The sequence below is a fragment of the Chamaea fasciata genome, unplaced genomic scaffold, assembly GCF_029207755.1.
Source record: "Chamaea fasciata isolate MVZ Bird 193981 ecotype frontalis unplaced genomic scaffold, bChaFas1.0.hap1 SCAF_1, whole genome shotgun sequence".
Lineage (NCBI taxonomy): Eukaryota > Metazoa > Chordata > Aves > Passeriformes > Sylviidae > Chamaea > Chamaea fasciata.
The window spans coordinates 43,204,028-43,226,457 of NW_027094086.1; the positions used below are offsets into that span (position 1 = coordinate 43,204,028).

At 38.7% G+C, this 22,430-nt stretch overlaps 1 protein-coding gene across 3 annotated transcripts in view; it reads left to right on the top strand.

Moving 5' to 3' along the window:
* NOL4 (nucleolar protein 4) overlaps window positions 1-22,430 on the top strand; it is a 190,175-nt gene that overhangs the window by 22,617 nt on the left and 145,128 nt on the right. For all 3 annotated transcript variants that reach the window (XM_066181863.1, XM_066181880.1, XM_066181872.1), the window contains exon 2: window positions 13,302-13,451. In XM_066181863.1, the coding sequence (XP_066037960.1) occupies window positions 13,302-13,451 (150 nt within the window). The remainder of the gene's footprint in view (window positions 1-13,301; window positions 13,452-22,430) is intronic.

Consider the following 22,430-nt stretch of genomic DNA (forward strand, 5'->3'; position numbering starts at 1 on the left):
TTCTATTCCTGTGTTTCAACTCTTCTTCCTGTTCTTATAAACAACTAAGGAACTTGAACTTTATTCTTTTTTATATAAAGAGAGAAAGTTTAAGTAAGGATACATGCTTACAGAGAATTGTTAATCTAGTGTTTGTTTCATGTTTTGAGCACAGAATTGTGCTGGTAATTACAAAGCTTTGTATGGTTTGCATTTTAAGCATTGTATGACAAAATAAGCATGAATTTTATTAGACAGAACAGACTATTTCATCTGCATCTTTTCTTTCATCAGCTGTAGTATATGTGTACGAATATTATATATCTTATCTTATATCACATCATACTTATATATTTTTGTGTGCAAAGCTTAGTGTATGGTAGTAAATTAATGGGCATGCCTGGATTAAGGCAGAGACTTGCAAACATCTCATTAGTAGGGTGTCTTCTACTTGCAAATACTCTGATTCCCTGTCTTTCATCATGCATCAGATGTTGGACAAATCTGGTTACCTGCTTATTCAAAACACCAGTTCTTGCAGTACTCTTAAGGTAATAATGGTCCCCTTCATTATTTGGTTGCTCCCTTTATTCTGCTAGAAAAATAATTGGGGTGGTGGGCAGCATCATTAGTGATCACAAGTGGGATGTACCTCTTATCTACACTAAAAAGAAATTAGGTAGCTAATACCAACTAACAGTTAGGGAGCTGAATTTACTCAGTGTAACAGAATTTGCAAAGTCAGTGCTGTAGTTACCAATGTTTTGATCTGTTTGCTACTGAGGCATGCTCCAAATTTCATACAGGAAAAGTTCCGAGTAAAATTCATATAACTGAACATCTGACCTCTTTTCTACTATGAATTTATACTCCAGACATTGTCCATTTCAGTTTCAGAGCAACATAATAAAGGAAAATGATTCCATTTACTTTCCCATTTAATAATCGATGGTAGATGTGCATATAAAATAAGACTGCAGAACACTTTAAAGAAAATTGCTACAGAGGCTTTAGATACAGGCTTTTGAATAAGGGCACTGCAATACAGTAAAGGCCTGAATGAGGGAGACAACAAACATGAACTCATGGAATTTCACTGCCAGTGGCACAACTGACACAGATTTTGATTTCCAGCCCTCTGATGCATGTTGGTGCCTGAGCATGCCTGAGAGAACATGCACACAGTCCCTGTGGAAACTGATAGCCATAAATCTGTTTAAGCCCTGGAAAAAGTGTTTAGACTGCATGAGGAGCTGCAGATGGAATGAGAGAGGAGAAAGGGGGAGAAACAGTAAAAGTAGCAGGGAAAATGCATTTTATCTTAGTGCTTCTATAGAAGAACCAACGTCACTCCCACAAACATTTAAGTGGAGTATCCTTGCTGCTTTAGGAAGGGCATCAAAAAAGGCAAAAAAGACTTTTGTTCATACAGTGCTTATTGCAAGTTTGATATATCTTGTTCAGAGAAAAACTGAGTTAACTGGATCTTCAAAGAAGTTCAGGGGACTGTTTGAGGTCATTGTATCCTTGTAGTGCATAACCCTGCAGGCCAAATAGAGTTTAGTGGGCGTTCATGAAGGTCCATCATATGTAACATTAGCAAGTGTTTTCTAATACACCAACAGCTTCAGTGTAATATCTGTTACCAAAGAGTTTTCTTTCTAAAGGAGATCAGCAAAAGGATTCACAAGGACTCCCTTTTTCAATCAGTGCCACCATTTTTCTCTGAGATTCTTTTTATATCTATTTCATTTACATCAGTGTAACAAAAATTAGTTGGCAAGGTGAAACTGTAGATCAGTGTTGTAAATTTCTCCTAAGCAAAGTCTGTCTAATATTGACTTCAGTGTACAGTAGCAGCATGTTTGTGCTGAATGGTGGTATGAACTCCCCATCTGCAGATGTCAGCTTCCGAACTATCACGCTGGTCAGGACTGAACATATGGTGGAGCAGTGTTTTTCAAAACTTGGTTCTGCTGGCAAGGATTGGCCTCTTCATGCTGTAGACTTTGTTTATGGTTGAGGAAGGGAGGAGGAAGAAAAGGAAAAAAAAATGGTGTAAATGATCTGACTATCTGCAACAGTGCTTCCTCAAAGAAACACAAGATTTTTGCATCTAGCACTTATTCTTGCCTAGGTTACCCTGGAGAGAAAAGTGCTGCAGGAATCAAAAAAGGGGTAGAATTGAGGAAACGTAATTTAATTAAAGAAAAACTCAACAAATAAGTTATTGAAGAGCCCCACATAAGACTGCTGAGGTAATTTCAGAAAACCTAATCTGTGAACACACACATACAAATACTAACAAAACTAAAAAAAGAGGAATATTCATTATTTACCAATTACTTTAGTTTGATGATACTTTTGAGGGTAAAAGCCTTTTTTCAGGTGTGAGGGAGGATGAAAAGACTTCTGTTTTTTTCTTGTCTTTTTGGAAGAGAAAACTTTTACGCCCCTCCATGAAGAATTTTCCTGAAGAACATGGTTAGATATTTGGCTCATGGCATTGCTGGCTATGCCAAAAACTTATTGCCAATATCTGACGCGATATTTACTGCTTTTGTTTCAAACATGGTAGAGAGATGGCGTAACTAATGTTTTGCCTGATTTTTCGGGGTGCTGTGCTGCGACATCTGAGAACAGGCCCTAAACCCTCCAGTTCCAACTTTGCTTATGTTTGTACGTTATCAGGGCTGGCACACTGCTGCTGCTGAGACCCCGTGCAGGTGGAAGTCAGTGACCCTGCAGTCTGCTTGTACTCATATGACCCTGGGTCTCCAGTGGCCTCTGTCCCTGGCCAGGTAACATTACCTATGCAATTACAGAGAGCCCTTCATAATCCCTGCTCATTTGTCCTTGCAGAAATCTAGAGGGATCTCCACTAGAGGCTGTTCATTTGTACTCCAGGAATATTTAGTCTGGGAAGTACCTCTTTGCTGCCTGCAACAAGCAGCTTTTTTCCGCTGTAGGAAGTATGTTGGTGATGTGGTCAGAGAACCAGGCCATGCGTGGAACATGGGTGCCCTGGAGACTCCTGTCCCCTTTGGCACTGGAGCTGGGGACAGTTGCCATTATTCTGCACTTGGCCTTGCAAGTGAGGCTGCTGAGGCAGTGCTTAGGCTGTATCAGCACCAAAGCTTTGTATGCGTCATGCAAAGCCACTGATGTTTTCCGCACCTTAACCTGCCTGGGCAGCACCAGTGCAGCTTAAAATCTGATCCTCAGTGTCTTTACTGATGATGCTAATGAGGTTACCAATTAATGGCACCTAATGGGCTGTTGTAGCAGTGGTTTTGGTCATGGAGACAGCTGTCCTCTGGGAGCTGTGCTGAGACCATGAACTCATTTTGTATAAGCAAGTGAACAGCTGTTGCAGAAACGTCGATGGGAGAGATTAGATCCCACGTTTCATCTCCCTGCCACCCCAAGGCTGTTCCTTGCCATAGGCAGCAGGTGAAAGGAAGAAGCAACTTTAGGGACAAAAGCCCTTGCTGGAATTGCAGCCAGAGACCTAGACACAAAACCACTATATCCCATCAGCATCCCTCTTATTCATCCTCTTTCCCTGACTTTTGAAATACTTTACCAATTAACTAGGATTTTGAAGCAATTTTTTTTATTCAGATGTTTTTTCACTGTGCAGGTTGATCTGTGGTCTGGTATGCTTTTGGCACTTCATTGCAGTATGTAACACTTGGCACTTGCATTTCACATTATGTATTAAAAAAGCTGCCTCTGCCAACACCCTTACATCAGAGGCTTATGAGTATTTGGAATATAATTTTAAAATATATATATTTAATATACATAATTTCACAGGCAGCACTTTGGGGTAATGACTTCTTATTATTTGAGCTTCACTTTACTGTTAGGTTACTTTTGGTGTACAGTGGTTGCATTTCATCAGTCTGAAAAAAGGTGGCATTATAGATCTACATTGCTTTCCCCTAGTGCTTGAATACCTGTAAAGTATAGCACACTTTAAAATATAATTGCGCAATTGCTTGTTTTTAGAGCACGTCAGGAATGCTAAGAGTTAACATTTAATTAGTAGCTTGCCCATTTCTTTTTGCTGAGCTGGTGACAATACCTGATCTTATAATTTAGGAAGAAACCCTGAACATACTAAGCAGGCCCACACTAGGATTCACACCCATTCATTTTAAAATCCCCTACAGTAAAAAAAAAAAAAAAAAAAAAAAATTGAGGAGTATTAGTTGGTTTATCCTTGTACCTTTATTCAGGAATAACAAATCTTTTCATGCTCAGCAGATACAACGAAGTCTATCTTGAGACTAAATTAAAACTAAGTTTTGTATGTATTGTAATTGCTACTAACGTTTGGAAACGAAGTTTCATGGAAATCAGTGTACAGTGTGGTAAGTCATTGGAGTGGGGAGCTGAAGTCCCTTCCTTTTAAAACACCAGGAGTAGCTGACCCTTCCAGATTAGCTGTGAGATTGAAAAGGCAGTTCCCCTGCCAAGCATTTAGCTTGGCATTGCAGTCTTCTCTGGAAAAGTCCTGGAGCAACTGTTTACAGCTTGGCAGATATAATTATCAGATAAAATGTATGAAGAGTAGAAAGACATGGAAAAGACAATGTCATTTCAGTATTCATACACTTAGTGGACTGTTGTGCTTCAGTGAGTTATTATCCTTCAATTTTTTTACTTAGTCTGATGGTGTGTTTACAGTTTTCTCAACAGCTGAAGAAATCTGTGCACAGAAATATTACCTCCAGCCTCAGAATATCTTCTTTGAAACCTTTTTAGTGTCTTAGGAGAAATCTTATAGTTATCTTAATACTTATGTCTATGTTTGGTTTTAATTTTCAGTAAAAGAATAAAATATTACTTTAATGGGATGAATTTCCACATACTTTCATCTTATTTTGTGGTAAAACTGGAATGTTGTCAGCTTTTTAAGCTTAAAATCTGCAATTTCTTAGAATTCACAGTATTACAGAAAATTCTGGTAGAAGGTCCTTATACCTAGATGAATCCTTTAATGAGTCATGAAGAAGGAATACATGCATTAAAACTTTGGTCCTGAATGTGAACTTAAACAAAAAAGCTCCAGTTTGATTTGGCTCTCTGTTCAGTTTTCCTTGATGGCCAAGCTAGGTTTATAGCTCTCAGCTTCTTACCAAACAGCAAGTCTGAAGAGGGCAAGTGAAGTGTGTTGGATGTTTCCAGACCTGCCATGAATATTTTTTAAAAAAATCAACTTCAAAGTCAAAACTTAATTCTTACTAATAGAATAGTAACCCATTAGAAAAGAGACAGTATCCTTCAGGGAACAGGAAATAATACAATCTAGTTATCAAAAAAAGAAACAGTTATTACTTCTTTTTTAAAATAAAAGCTTCAGGAAAAACTCTTTTGAAACTTCCTAAGATCAGAAATTATTTTTGAGACAATTTTTCAAAATTAAGAATTTGTAAGTAAATTATAGTTAACTTCAAGTTAATAAAAAATGTAATTCAAGAAATTGCTTTCTTTTGCAAGTTGCAGATTTTGTTTTTGTTATTGTTATTATAAATTGACCATAAGTTTTCAACTTTGAAATTCAAACTGCCATTCCTCTGCAGGGGTTATATGTGTTATATGCGCTCTTCCTCTCTCTCTCTGTGTCCAGTTCCAGCTTTGGTTGGATTGGAGTTGTCACATACATTTCACTCAATATGATGCATGTAGTGCATTTAGTGTCTGGGTTACTTTTTCTTGTTCTAAACTCAACAGACTTTTGTAGACAGAATGGAGCATTAATTTGCTTTCTCTATTAAAAAATGAAAGAAAGAAGACCAGCTGATATCAGACTGCATGTAAAGATGGATGGATCATCTGTTGTTTTAACATACTAAGTAGGCAGGAATTTGCTAGAGAGGGAAATGTGTAGAAGGAGTAATGTGGCAAATAAGGTCTCAGAATAAGTGTTTGTTCAGCTTCTTTCTGATCTCCTGAGTCACACCAGGGCCATGTGTGTCCCTGAGCTAGATGGTTACGTATCTTTCTCATCCGTTTGGGTAATGCTCATCACAATACGTGTGTATGAAAAATCGTACCTTGCTGCCTTATTAAGGAAGCTATGTCTGCATTTACATTGACATTTTAGTTTGGAAAATGAGTATATCTTTGGAACAAAGCTCTTGACCATGCTTGCTGGGCTTTGTTTCTCAGTGTAATATTTTTTCAGTATATAAACAGATTCCTTTCAGTGCAAGAAGACTGACATTTGATAGACATGCACCCCTACTGGGTTGTGACCAGATTTGTGTCCATTGCAGAGGTCCAGGTTGGAGATATCCTGAAATGCTTATGGTGTGGCATGAGCTCCTTGGTATTATGTGCTTTGCTCTGCAGATGTGCTGCTCCTGCGGTGCCCCGCTTGCTGCTGGAGATTCAGCTTGTGGTGTTTGGTTAGCCTACAGCTACAGACTTCACAAACAGTGAAGTGTGACCCAGCTTCTGACCTGCTTTTGTTCAGAAAGGTTGTGTAAATGTTTAAACACCAAAGGAAAAAAAGAATCAGGTGCTGAGGGAAAAGGGTATTCAGGCCTCAGCTGAGAAGCAACTTTTAACTGAGAAGAGTTAACTGCAGCCAGGGCTCTGCTTGTCCTGTGTTCCTCACAGGGTTTCCTGCCATTCCTTCAAGACTCTGAGTGCAGGCACCTTTTTGAAATTACCTTGTTTCACATGTCCATTCTTGGTTTTGGTAGGAGACACAAGTACATGCACTCCGTGTTTTAGTTCAAATATCTTCTCCCTTCTCACTGATGATAGATCTACCTTTCACAGAGTAACAGAGTGGGTCAAGTTGGGAGGGAGCACTGTCGTCATCTGGTCCAACCTCCCTGCTCAAGCAGGGTCATCCTAAAACACACAGCACAGGGTTGCATCCAGGTTGTTCTTGAGTATCTCCAGTGAGGCAGACACCACACTCTCTCTGGGCAATCTGTCACAGTGCACAGTCACTGCCCAGTAAAGAAGTTCTTTCTCATGTTTGGGTGGAACTTCCTGTGCATCAGTTTCTGCATCTTGCCATCCATATACACTTCTGAAGAAAGATGAGAAAGAAAAGTTTTTTGCCCTTTAAAATGGAAAGAGCATTAAATATTTATCTCAGAGACCACTGGCCAGGTTAATATCCTATTCATGCTGAAGGACCCTCTGAAAATACATTGGAAAATATTTTGTATATCATGAAATAATCTCTGGGCCTGTTTTACTATGCTTCAAGGAAAGACAGGTGACAGACCTTCCTTTTACAGGAAGTTGGCAAGTTGAGTTTCACAACCCATTCTCTCTACTTGCTAGAGCTTAATTTAGTGGAGCTAGGGATCCACACCAGATGATGGCCTCACCTGAAACGACTCAGTAGGATAGCCCTTTTGGGTGGGATATTTTAGACTTATATGGCACCCAGAATTCACCCCCCACTGTTTATGGACAGAGATCTGGCTTTGGTGCTTTCCCATCAGCTGGAACAGTTCAAGAGATGAAGGAGAAAGGGACCTCTGCTCAGTATTGATTTTGTGTATTGGTTGTTTTGAACTCACCTATCAGGCCAATCCAGTGAGAGGACTTTTTGTCACCTATAACTTTCATAATACACCAAAACTTTGTGTGTGTTGTTTAGTTTTAGTCTCTCATCTCAAAGGGTGAATTAATTTGCCATTTTACTTCACTTTATTATCTTTACTTTCATGATCTATAGCTACAACTAGTTTGACTCATTGCTGCTATGTCCTAGCTTATTTATTTAGTTCTTGTAGTGTATGTTTTTTCTAAAGGGAAGCTGGAAATGGTTCTGGTGTGTATCTGTTTTAATATAACTCTGATTTTTCCTGTCTCCATCTGCTGGTAAAAAATGAGATTTGCTGTTCAAACATAATAAAATGAGGAACAGAAACTGTAAATTTCAAATAATAAATATCCCTTTTGCTATTATAGACACTTTCCATTTGGAACTGGATGGAAATGATCAGTTTATTTATTTTAGGCTACATAATAGTAGCTACTAAATACTAATAACTTTTGTTCTTTTGTGGATTTTCACTGTGCTGACAGGAATGAGTCAGATATTCAAATGGATGTACTCATAACCTGGGAGTTCAAATACATGGGCTGATTGAAATAATTTGTTCCTTTCTATGGGAGTAAGAGGCATTATAAAATGGTCATCTCTATTTTTAAATATCAGTATTTTTTACAGTTACTGAACAAGCAGATAAAGAAAATAATGTACAATGGGATTTTCAGTTTGTTCATTTGTTTTGAATTATTTCTGCAGACAGATATATAGGGTTCATGTTATACCTCAACTGCCATTGCTTCCTCCTAACACTTTTTATACACAATTTCCCTCTCTTGAACCCCGAGGGAGTAAAAAATCTACATACAATCATGTCAGGAGCTCATTATGCATGAACTAACAATGCGTAGGGCTTTGAGCAAAACTTTTTGTTCATTTAGGGTACGGTGTTTCAGTCAGCAAAAGACTTTGCCTCTGATCCAGGGGAAATTCAAAATGTGGTATGAGTCAGCAGAGGTGTAGGGAAATAAATGAGCTTTAACTCTGCTGCTGTCTGAACTGATTATATGAGAAAAATGTTGCACACCATATTTCTGCATTCAAAGCAGTCTTAGATTTATATGTGATTTATATTAAGTAATGAAGTGTTTGGGTGCATTGTTATTTGTATCTACTCCTCATGTTTTGTAGGTGCTTCTGGCTTTGATGCTTTTACCATAGAGGCTTTTATAGACCTGAACATTTTCTATAAAACTACCAACCAAGACTTTCCTTTTATTTTCTATTTCCATCTATCATGTCTTTATAGGAATATTTTTCAAACACTGTCAAGATGCTGATAGTTATATTCATTCACAAAGCAAGAGGGTGTTTTATGAAACCTATTTCCTCCTAGAAATTTCAACAGGAGATGGGGCAGCTATTCTCAAGCAAGGAATTACAAGCACTTTTGTTTCAGTGGCATTAATTTTAAAGGCTTGTATTAAATTTTTTTCTCCCCTGCAAAGTAACTATAAAAATGACAACCTTTCATTTAATAGAACTTTTGCTGCCTTAAGAGTTTTATCTATTCGCTTTACTGGCAAACTTTCTTCCTTTCTTTACTCTGACAAGCCCTGTAGTTTCAACCTCAATAAAAGAGACTGCCTGTCTCCCCAGCCATCCTGATTGAAAGGGATCCTTAGCACTTCCTGGGAGGTGCACAACTCTCTGTAAAATTCATTTCTGTTCAGAAATTTATTCTTTGTCTAGATATCTCAAAAACATACGGGAAACAACATTAATCTCAGAGTAGAAATGGATTTTTTAGTTCTGAAAATGAAAGGAAACATTTCTTTATTTGTATCCTAAGAACATAGGAAAATCTTTGGATATACATAAAACCAAGAGTAAACAGGGAAAACTGTAATGCAAAGAGTAAAATGAACATCTCACTGACGGAGATCGAAACCACTCCAGCAGCTGTAAGGATGAATGTAGTTTGTCAGTGTCTGTCACACTGCTGGCCAGAGAGGCATCTGAGACAATTGGTTTAGGACAGGGCACGGCACACCTCAGTGAGGGCTGAAAGGAGAGGGATGAAATGGCCTGAAGGATTTGAAAGTCCAGTGCTTGAAGTAAAGCATTCAGTGAGGCTTCCATTCCTAAGTAATTTTTGAAAGTGAGGCTTGGACTCTTTCCATGCTGAATAAAAGTCCTAAAAATACTTGAATGATTTATAAATATCCCCCTTGCTATGCCAGAGTTTTTACTGCCCAAGTCACTTTGAAACTGGTATTTAAGCTTCCTAGAGCTATCAAGAAGAAACTCAATTAATATCTACTCTACCCAAGACAGGATTTGCTCATACTATTCCTGACAGATATTTGCCTAACCCGGTCTCAAAATCCTCCTGTGACATACATCCCACAGCCTCCCCAGGCAAACTATTACTGTACTGGACTATCCACATCAATAGTAAGTTTTTCCAAATGTCTGATGTAAATCTCCCGTGCTGTGGTTTAAGCCTATTACTTGTCTTGTCCCTTGTGGACATTTCATAGCCTTTCAGTCATGGGAATAGCATTACGATGCATTCTCTCATTCAGGTTTTTTTTTAGCTTTAGTTGAGGCTAAAAAACTGTCCCCTTAGGCACTGTGAAAATTTTTACCCAAAGCCAGCTTATAAAGCTGAGCTGCTTTGTTAATGCTTTTATAAAATAACAATTTCAGGATAAAAGTGTAGTGTAATGGCATATGGCAGGAAAGCCTGATACAACTGCATCCACTTCAGAGACTCCATGGTTTAAATGGAGATTTGAGGTTTTATCATTTGCCCAGCTTTTTACCTATTGGGATGTCAGTATGGAATATCAAAAGTGTCAGTAAGTAGCTACTTTATTCAAATTACTCATCTGGTGTATTGCTTCTGCAGTTAAGGCTTTCAGCTCTGCCCAGTGTTGTGTGTTGCTGGGTGAACTGAACAGTTCACTCACAGCACCTTGGCACCTTCTGCAGCACTGCAAGTGTTCTGAATCAAAGTCTACCTTATTGTCTTAGACAGCACCAAGCAGGATGAAGCCAACTCAGTCATGTCCAGGCTCCACTAGATAAAGTTATATGTAGGTGAAGTTAGATGTAGGTATTGAATTGTAGACTTGTCTTCCCCTGAAGCAGTTTCTGCTCTGTTTAAACCATTTTTTTCCTACCCTTTTTTACTGAAAAGGTCTGGGAAGTTTATATTCATTTTCTAGCACTTCAATTAGGAGTCATGACAATTTGTGCAGACTTTACTACTGTGTATTTTTAGAAGTTCTATCAATGCTTATTGATTTAGTCAGCTACATAGAGAAATACCCTTTCAGGAGCACCCCAAGATCATACCTGCCAACCTTTGGGTGTCCATGTCTAGGGAGAGAGGTAGGAGGACCATTAGAGAGAGCACAGCGCACACTGTGGCCACCCAAACCAGCAAAATTTCCAAGTTTCATTTCTGAGTGTCTTCTTTAAATGTACTCACAATGTTTGCACGTGTCAGCTCTGCTGAGGTGGCATCTCAGGTTTTAAATTAATATTGTTGTAATGCATTTCTTTTTAATTAAAAAAGAGAGCTCCCTTGTAGGAAATTTCATAAAACAAAACTCATTAGTAATAAACAGATTAAATCTTTGTCAGTTAATCAACACTATAAACTTCTGAGTATTCAGAGAGCAGTGTGAGATAACACTGTCGTCATAATAAGAGTGTTTGAAATCACTGGGGATCCCACTGTGCTGTTTGGGTGGTGAGAAAATAATGATTGAAGATGGGCCCCCCTACAGGGCTCACATGTGAATTCCCCTAAAGATTAAAGCTGAAAAGATCTGAATTTTATGTTGGGCTTATCTCTAAAGCATTTAAAAAAAAAAAATAGTAGGCCATGGTGGTGGATAGTACCAAACTAATTCTTAATGATGCTTAAATGAAAACCTGTCACAGTGCCACAAGGTTTTTGAGCTGGTGGTCGGTGACTGATCATGGGTTGGGAGGTTTGCACCTTTCTCAGAGCAACTGTTCCCAGCAGAGGGAGGAGGCTTTAACCTGGGCTGGAGATTGCCCTGCAAATTCCTTATGTTCTTCCACCCTGAATCCTCAACACTGTCCTTTCCATCAGAACTGTGGCTGTTCTCTCTTCACACATGTTCCAGGGTTCTGCCCAGGTCCAGCTGTCTCCTGGGGATAAAGAACACAATGGAAGAGACCAGGTAGCTTTGGGCAGGGACCTCTGTGGGGTGGGGCATACTAGAGCAGGACAGGGTGTAACCTGTCTGGCTGGTAGTGTATCAACACCTCCTAACCCACTATCACTTGGAATAATGCACATGTAGAAGGTTACGCTCTAAAGGCATTGACATTTTCTCCATTGCTACTAGGCATGTGTCATAGCTCCTCTGTGTCACCCTGGGTGGTTCTTTGGAGCCATTGGGATTATTTGTGTTCTTTCTCTGAAATAGATGAAAAAATTGAAGTGGGCTGGAATAAAAATAGGGGGAGTGAGAAAAATGAATCATGTTTGTCCACATACAGCAAACTTAGTGGAGTGGGTTAGCGAGAAGTTATCATCGGGGGACAGCAAGTGGGAGTCATACATAATTATTACTTTTTAATTTCTCATCTTTGTCTTTATTTGGTCACTGCAGCTGTAATTGCATGTGTTTTGTTATAGAAATGCCCATGTAAATCAGTTTTGTTGTGGCATGAATTAAGCGAGCAGTAATGATATTATAAAATATATTCAGTTTGGAACACAGTTATTGCTTAAAATACACAATGAATGTTAGGTTATACTGCTGCCTCCAAAGCTCTAAATTTGAATACAGTGTTGGAGTATAAGTGAATTGGCCATTCTTATTTTATTCTTCATATACTGGTGTTGTATTACAAACTGCAGCCTGCTTGATAGGTATTTATTCTGGAAAAACAAGAGTCCAAGTTCCTGCTACTTCATTAGAACTGAGTCCATAGGCAGCTGGAAAACAAACAAAACCTAATATGAATGGTTCTGTTAGAAAGGCAGGAGCTGAGCTGCACTGGATTATTTCAGAGATGTTGAGGACTGTTTCTTTTCAGAAATCTTTAGCTACCATGACACTATCACTTTTGAAAATCAAATGCTAGGTTCTCACTTTTCCACTTCTTCCAACTGGACATCTGTGTGCAAAAGTAGAAAATATTTATAACATCCCTTTCTTTTCCTCATATTGTATGTCTTCATATAGTATGTCTTCAACAATTTTTGCAGGTGCAAATAGTTTACAACAACTTCTTTCATATTCATAATTACAGTCAGCTCTTTGAATTAAAAACTTTTATTAAACACCTTTATGAAATGCTAGGCACAGATTTACTGGGAAGGGAATGAGAGAATAAAAGAGCTGTTGCATCCTTACGAACAACCACATAATGCATTTTTGCGCTGTGTGGTTGGGACTTCTGCCTTTGAATCATGTTTGTGCATTTGGAGGAAGAAGCACTGATACTTTTTGTTTTGTTTTTTAAATACTGAAGTGGAAGATCACTTCCTATCTAGAGGCCAAATGCCCTGGTTTGGCAAAATGGGCTGCTTGCAAGGATCTATGTGATCCTTCTGATCACGCAGCTTTCCTTTACAATACTGTGTCTGTTATTTGCAGGGTGGGTGATCTTCAGATATTGATGGGTCTTTAACTCCCTTCTAAAAAAGGACAATGTGTCTCATGGTTATCATGATTTATCTATTCATCTTATCTCCCTTACTTTTTCTGTTCTCTCTTTTTTTTTTTCTTTTCAGGATGGAGTAGGTGTAGATGAGAAGCTGTCTTTACGGCGGGTGGCCGTCGTAGAAGATTTCTTTGACATTATTTATTCCATGCATGTTGAAACTGGGCCCAATGGAGAACAAATCAGAAAACATGCTGGACAAAAGAGAACGTATAAAGCAGTAAGTAAAAAAAAAAAAAAAAAAAAAAAAAAGCTAAAAAAAAAAAAAAGCTTAAAGTGAACATGAGTCTCTAAAAATGTGAGTTATTTGGGTTTAGTCACATGGCATGACATTTGTGGGGTTTTTTTTCCAATTAGATTACTACTGACACCCTCATTCTCAAACTGATTTCAGAGATGTTTCATTAGTGCATGAAAACATATTGTTTAGAAATCACATTTGCTATGTAATAAGGGCCACATCCACTGACTTCTCTAGAGATTCTCTCATTGGTACAAGAAGAGAATTTGCTATTTCTATAATGGTTTCACAATTTTTCTAATAGCTCTGTATTAATTAATTGCCTTTAAATGGATGAAGTGTTAAAGAAGACTTAGAAGGTATTGCCACAACTTGGCTAAACGGATTGCTGTATTTCAGCATATAAATGAAGATGCCTAATAGTTTATTGCCACAGACAAAGTAATACCTAGTGGTTTAATGGTATGAAAACTTGTAAACGTCCTAAATTCAAAGGGCTGGAAAACCATTAGGTACAAGAAGGAAAGTGTTGAGGGGAAACCTCCCATACCTGCATACACTGGCTGAGTAGAGAGAAAATATTATTTGTAAAATTTTAATTGCATCAGTACAGTCTTAAAATAGCTATAAATGGCTTTTGTGGTTAGTGACACAAATATAACACTTTATTGTCTCATGGAGAACTAATGAAACATTTGCTGCACTTTCCTAAGGTGCTTAAAATGCATGGTCTTGCCTGGATTTGGGTGACCAACTTTCCATGTGGCTGTGATAGTGCCAGGCACACTCAGAGGTTGATCCTGACCCACCTGCCCAGCTGTTTCCAGCTGCTGAAGAACCAGGGGCTCCCCCAGGGTGGCAGGACAGGGGTGCCCAGCCAGGGTCCATCACACACCCTTGGCCAGACTGCAGGGCATCCAAGGCACCTCTCCCTCTGGTCCCAGTGGGATGAGGCTGGCAGGGATCTGTGGGCAGGGCTCTCAGGTGACCTATCACCTCGAACACAGTTCATCTTAAAACCAGCCTGCGGTTATGTCTGCAGCTGGTTTTCATCAGAGATCACCAGACTATGGGGAAGCTCCAGGTTTCTGATTGAATTTTGGCTGGAAGAAACATCTGTTTTTCCATTACTGTTTTTTTCACCCATATAGCAATCTTTTCTCTGTATCTGTGAATCCTTTCACAGATATTTTATTTATAGGCTATTTCAGACGGTTTGTTGTGGGATAAGCTCTTGGCAAAATTTCTTATCATTTGTTCCCAGAGGTATTGACCTTAAGATAGACATATGAAGACATCTTTCATCTGGGTATGCTTTTGTAAGGCTTGAAGTGTTATTTCAGGGTGAACTAACGCAAACTCTCTAAATTAATTTTCATCTGGCACCTCAGCCATTTTGATACTTCGTCTTTTCTTTCAGAAAGCATTAGAAAAGTGATATTTTCCATTGACCTTTCTCTTTTTATTTTGTTTTACCTCAGTAGGCTGTTCAAAGGTATAGGTCACAAACGTCTTAGAATAATATGCAGCTATAGGGAATGCTGCCAACTATAAATACAATACTTCAAGTCATCATCCCACAAATGTGTGCCAAGTATAATATTTACTACTGTAAGAATCCCATGATTGCAGGTCAGATAAGAAATTTGTTTATTGTGAATAGCATGAAAGACTAGTGTAACTTCAGCGAGAAGCACTATTTGTGCAGATTCAGTAGCCTACACAGTAGTTTCATCTATTGTCAGCTTTTATTGCAATTGAGACATGCTCCTGTTGCATTGCTGAGGATGCCCAAATGTAAGTTTTTGTCATTGTCAGTCTGCAGTATTTGTGCATTCATTTAATTGTATATTACTTTATCAAGGGTATTGAGTTGACTTTCCCAGTGACAGGATTCTTATATATAATTTTGAAAGACTTCCATTGATTAAAAAAAAAACGTAAAAAGACTCCAGAAGAAACAAATTTCAATTCTTGCTCTCTATTCTGTCATAAGAATTTGGTTAAATAAACAGGCATCAAACTCTACCAGACCATCTGGGGAAACTCATGCTCCTTTACTGCACCTGTCCATGAAAATGCCTTTACTAAAAATTAAGAGTTGTAGTGTCAGTCTGTTCCAGGAAGCCCTGCAGTATCTACCTCCTCTGTGGCACTGCAAGGAGGAAAAGGGTAATATCTCAGGTAACTGTCTCCCAAAACTTGATACTCTAAAAGCTTTATAAATCAAACTGAAGTACTTTGGCGGGGTTTAATTTCATTAAGTGAATCTGGAACGAGATTAATTTAGTCTTGTTTCTTTATTCACATGTCAGAAGTGAATCATCCCTGAGAACTCTGCATGTATTAATCACGCATAAGTATTCTCCAAATGGTTTGAGTGAAGAACTGTTATAGGAGATGTGGTTCACAAACTGAATGCTACAATTGCTATCTGTAATTTACCCCTGGCATATGGTCACGTTGCTTCTGTTCTCTCACTGGATAACCAAAACCTTTTAACAGAGAAATTACAAGGACAAAACACCAGTTTTTGGGACAAAATTCCTGAACTTCTGAAGTTCATAAATACTGTCTTGGATTTTTAGTACCTAAGTATTCCTGAAAAATTAATGGCACAGCCCTTGAGAATTGCTACATATGGATTTTAAGTAATTAATTTGCTTATGTCTTTGTGAGCCTCATTTTCAACAGTGAACATGCTCAAAGTTTTGAATATGCTCAGGAATGATTGGAAGGGTAATGAAATTGTCAAAGGTGACTTAATTAACTACTGTCTGCATTTACATAGAGTAACAAATTTGGTATAGCTAGAGTCTTTTTAATTTTTGATAGATTCACCCTGGGTGCTGGAGTGCTAAAATACATCAGAATGTCTCTCTAAAAATGGTTCAGAGCACTTGACAAACTCAGGGAATCTGCACTGCCTTGTTTATGTTAACTGCGTGGAAATGCATGATATTTTTACAACTGATTGATTTGTGTGGAACTTCCTACACCAGCACTGTGCAGGAAGATAAATAGGATGTGGTACTTGAGACCTCTTAAAGAGTAGAGTACTGGAAAGCGCCTTTCCATTTTAATTGGGGCAGCAATGTACCAAGCTCAAACTTTAGGATTTTTGGCACAAACCCTCTAGATAAATGAGGAAAGTATCTCTCCTTCAATATTTAACTTTAGAATAAGGTCCCATTCTCTTCTCCTTTGCATACTATAAGACAGAAAGAGAATTGTATAAACTCTGTGTGTATGATGAGGGAGAGTAACCTTGAAAATACACAAAACAGAGGAGTGTCCTATTTAACTGGCAGGTTTTTGTTCATTTTGGGTGCCTGACTTGTATACAAGGTAAGATTGATGTGCTGTGTTCCTTGCCAGCATAACTTTAGGTAGATCTATACCAGCAAATAACCCAGATGTGGCTTATATATGTAATATGAAACCAAGAACTTTAAATCATATCCGAAGTATGCCAAACTGAAGGAATAATTAATGTGGTGCTTTTAATCTCAGCTATTTTCCCAGTTCCCAGGGAAGTTTACAAATAGGGAAAACATTGAGGGTCTTGATCTGGGAGATAATTCTCTCACAAAGGCAGGATATGTGACCCGAGGCCTGGCCGAGTCGGCTGCTCAGCAGGGGCACAGGTGACTAGGAAGATGCGGAAGGTGAAAAGAGCATGTTCCTCAGGGCAGGGGAAAGCAGCGGTGCCCAAAGAGGTCCATGCTTGTCCTGTATTCCCCTAGGTCCTCTGCTGAACCTCACGGGAGGTGGAGTGAAATGCTGATGCAGGCAATGTTGTCTGGAGAAAGTACCGGGATCTCACAGGGGTATCTCCGCTAGAGCTCCTAGCGAGGAAGCTCCTTTGCTTCGGGGTAGTACTTTTCACTCTGTGTTCTCGGGGAGTTATTTTTGTATAGGCATCCCACTCTGAAAGTAGAACTGTGGCATCAAACTGGGTATGGGGACGCATAGGAGAGAAGCGTTCAGGAAAAGAATCCATCTGGTGTATTTGGGAAAGGCATGCAACAAGTGCATAGCAGGCTTTCTGTGCCTTTGTGGAACTACACTTCTTGATTTAAACTATTCATCTGTGCCTACAACTTAAATACAAGTGCTGAGGGGTATATCAGAGGTGGGAGTAACTGGTAAAACTTGTGGCTACAGTAGCAGCATAATGCAACAGGCTCAAGCTGTCAGGACAACTCTGTGATTCAGTGCAAACCAGGAAAAAATAGCCTTATTACACTTTTCAAGAAGTGCAAATGGTCTGTGATAAAGCTGGTGACCTAAAACATCTGTGTTACCTCTCACAGTCAGCTATAGGTAGTGTCGGGCCAGATGAAGTGATTAAGCCTTATATTTCAAAATAGATTTGATTTTCCTTTACTTTGTTTAAATATCCTTAAAAAAGGTGTTAGATTTTCATTCATTTAAACAATTGAGGAGGTGCCTCACCTTTCTATGTTATATCTGGACATTTTGCCACAACTAAGTGCATCATCTGGCTGAAAGCTGTGTGTAAGTTTTGTAACTACCTTATGCACCTTTAATTCTATGTACATATTCTACTTGAATGTTTTAACTATGAAGGATGATTTAATATCTGTCTGTTGAGCCTGTGAGTCTCCGTGTAAAACCTTGAAACATTAGAGCAGTGAACTTGAATTGTGAGTGAGGGTTGTCATGTCTCAGCAGGTGAAATTGGTTTGTTAATAAGACACCCAACCCAAGAATGAAAATAGAGCTACTGGGCTGATGAGCTGGAAGAAGCAGGCTTGTAAAACATGGGGGAGATGCTAATGTGTCAAGGGAAAGTAGCTTGAGACAAGACTCTCATCAGATAGGTAGTACATAAATGTATAACATCTGAGACATTAACAGGAGTCTTTTAGATGTAGGGGAATATCTGGGGTCTTGTGCCTCATCCAGCTGTTTCAGTGATAAATGTTTCTTGATATGGATCAAGATTTTGAGTAGCTTCCCATCTCTCCTGTCAGCCTAAGAAAAACTTTTCCGAGACTGAGAAACAAGGGGTTACTCTTTTTCCCTCCCAAAACAAGAATGTGCTTGTGAGTACCTTGTGAACATCACACAGACTGTGTTTTCCTTAGGGAGTAATTTTATTGACAGGTTGCACTGTGAGATATCATCTCCTTTCTAATCAAACAGGGCTAAAGTAGGTTTGGGGCTTTGGCTGGTTTCTGTACAGGACAGACCTTGTCATTGGAGAAGAGGAAGAACTTGAGTTTTGTGCAGGGCCTTAGCACTCTTAAATTCTCCATCCACACCACTCTTGTGTGCATGGCAAAACAGCCAAGCCTCGTGCACTTTTACTCTATGAGCTTGTTCCTGCGTCTTTGCAAAGGGTGAGTGTTCAGTGTCCTGGCAATTGTCCCACTAGCAGGTGTTTCCCAGTGCTTCCCTCACTGAAAGCAACTTCTGCTATATGGGGAGAGAAGGGAAGGGAGCTGTGAAGTGCAAGTTTAGCACATGAGGGAACAGCATTTCCCACAGTGTAGCAGGGTAGCGAGCTCTTGATAAAACTCGAGCAGTGATAGATCTGATTTCCTTTGTCAGCCCTCTATTCTGACCTCTTGCTGAGGAAAGGAGAGGGCTTCCCTTGGCTGGCTCGCCCTCCTGTCATCAAGAAACCAATTTCTGCCACCTGGTTTGATGGCTGTGGGCCCAGGATGGATTACCATCTTCACTCTATCCCTATCTTTCTCTCTCTCTCTTCCTGGAGTCTTCTTTTGGTCCTCTTTTCCGCCCTTTACCCTCCTTAATTATTAAAAAATTACAAACACACACGCAAAATCTATTCTCACATGTTGTATCTTCCAGACAACACATACATCCTCCATGTTAATTCTTTAGAGGTTAATAGGTTCTCTTGCAAAATTTCACTCCCTCTCCTCACACTTGTCTTTCCTACTCTGCCATATGTGTCCTAAAATCTGCCTTTCAGTTTAGGACTTGTTAATTTTCCAAGCAAAAATTTAGCTCTGGAAGCTACATCATCATAACATCCTGCACTTAAATCATCTGAGTATGGGAGAGCATAAAGGAGACTTTGCTTGTTTTCCCTGCCTGTCATGATGCACTAGGAATGCAGTAGGCTTCTCACAGACAATTAGGACATTCATTGCTTAGCTCGAGTGTAAATCAGATTACATGCTCAGGTACTGGATTACTTGCCTGTACTAGTTGTGCTCTTCATGGGATCCAATAAACAAGGCTAGACAAGCCTTCATTGCTGGGCAATATTTTGGATGCAGTCATGTATGTCAAAATATATCACAGACTTTTTGTTAATGGAGAAGTAAGATCATAAAAGCTTTGATTCTGAAGCTACTGAAGTCAACTCATTTTCCTCTCAATTCAGTTAAAATCAAATATATTTAGATGTGCATGGACTGTATTGTTAGGAAATGCTCACTTCTTATACTATAATTTCTGAGGCTAGAACATACCCCATATAATTTTTTCAGCTTTTGCTTAATGCTCTGGAACTTCTTTATATCTTCTTCATATGTTCATGTTTCTTTTTCATATATCTTTGCAATGTAAAAAAGCATAGAGCTATAATAGCTATACCTAGTACACAATACCTAAACATAAATCTGCTGTAATCTGCTGTTTTTCTGATTTCTCCATGATACAGAATTCACCCAGTTATGAGATAACACATCTCTACAAGCAGCAGAAGATACACTAATGTGCAATAAAAACACTAGTAAGAGTAAGGAATCCCATAAGTATATTTCTAGAGCTTATATATTTGAGAAAAGTATACTTACGATTATTTTTTTAAATCAATCCAAGTAATTTTATCAATATGGTAAATCAGCACTCATTGGTCTTTGATTGGAATAGGCATGTGCATGAGAAGTGTCTCGTAAGTCGTGCCAAAATTATGCCAGTCTGATTTGTTAGAGTATGGATGTAAATAATGCAATATCCCCCACTTCTTTTTTTCTAGCTTTATTTTTTCTTAAAATGTAGAAGCGTGTGCATATTTTAATTTTTTTTGGCATGAATTTACAATAAACCAATATTGTTTTTTATAACACATCACTGAAAAAGATGGTCTGGCTATATATTTTATTAGCTAATAGGTTTGAGAAGAGGGCTAGGAGCTGGGCCACTGAAGGCAGTGAGAGGATACAGCAAGGACGGAGTCATTAGTTCCTTCTTTTGGATAGAATAAAGGACTGAAGCAATTTTTCCTGATGAAATCAGACTACTCAGGTATTTCTGTATAATTACTTAGAAGGTGTCACAGGCCTCCACGTTGTGCTCTGAAACACTCACATGCAAGCCAGCTCCATGAATTACATCAGTCCAGTCTTGTGCACAGCCTGGTAAACTCTACTGAGAGCTGAAATACAGCATTTTATGTTTCAGTCTTGTGCTAATTTGGTTGAGCATTTCTTGGCTTCAGCTGGTTCAGAGCTTGGCCAGAACAAGCAAGTGGCTATCTGCATCTTATAAAGTAGAGATTAAAGGCAAACAAGGTGATGCACTGCTGGGGATGTGAAACTGCGGTTGGGGGGAGACAATTCATAATCTTTCTGGCAGTGAAAGTTGGAGAGACCTTTCTTTTCTATATATTCAGGCAACAAGAATAAGGAATGTTGTGATTTATGCTCCTTATGTATCTCTTTTAATGTGATTCCTGTTGTGTTATTCCAGTTTATACAGGCTGAAGTCTAGGAATGTCAGTGATTATATCTCAAATTATAAAATGAATAGGGGAGGAAGTTGGTAAAATCTGGAGTTATTTAGGGAAGGACATCCTTAAAACCATGTTACAGTGGGAGGTTGGAGACATGAGCATCTGCTCTGTGGACAAATTTAGTTATAAAACCCAGTTCCCTTATAGTCAGTGGAGCATACCTATCGAATCTGGGCCTTAGCTCACTTTCTCTCCATGGAGGAATTTCATCTTGTTTGAGCAGAACTGGAATTTTGACAGAGATGCTTAATTAGAATAAATGGAGCGTTCCTATCAAATGCAGGGGACTAATGAATCCATTGGTAAGCACCATTAATTTCAATACTGTGCTGGACATGTTAAACGTTATAAAAGAGAGGTTGCTGTGTATGTGCACTTTCTGATTTTTCCAAATTCTAGCTGATTTTAGGTTCTTTTTTAAATTGCCATAAAGCATAAGTATAACCAGTGTTTAGAAAGGTAAATAAGCATCTGTTCTGTGGGTATAAAAAACAGGGAAAAATAATCTAAAAATATATTTTTATTAGGACCTCCCATTCAAAAGTGGCTTCATTTAGTGCCTTAATATTCAGAAAAGTTGTTTCAGGCCCAGAAAAAAATCTTTGCCAATTTTCATCACAGAACAATGTTTGCTTTTATACTTATTCTCTTCTCCCTCCCCAATAAGGTTTCCGTTATATAAAAAATCAACAACAATAAACAGCCTAAAAACCAACGTTATAAACATGATGGTATATTTTGCATTCCCCTTTTATAATGCATAATTTCTGTGTATTGATGTAACAGACATCATGTCAACAAAGACTGATTTAAACTCCACCTATTTTCAAATATGCCACTACTGATTAATTTGGTCCACGGAGTTTTAGGAAATGTAAGATTCAAAACAGTAGGTGATAAGCCAAGTGGAAGAGTGTGAGAAAGCTAAAACTGACCATTCCTCTTTCTCTTAGCACCCCTGTGAGGGGCAGAAGTGATTTGGACAATATGTCATCCCATTTACATCCAGTGAAATAGTGATCTTTTCCTTTCTGTAGCCACACTTTCATACACACCATCTCCATTCTTCTTCACTCCCTACTGAGACTTGCATCTCAGCATAGTGCTTGAAATCAAGGAAATCAAATTTTGCTGTAGGTTTTACAGTAGGAGAGTACAAGCAGATTAACAACTCACTGTCTTAATCTCTCTTGCTGGAACTTGATCTTTCTTTAAGGATT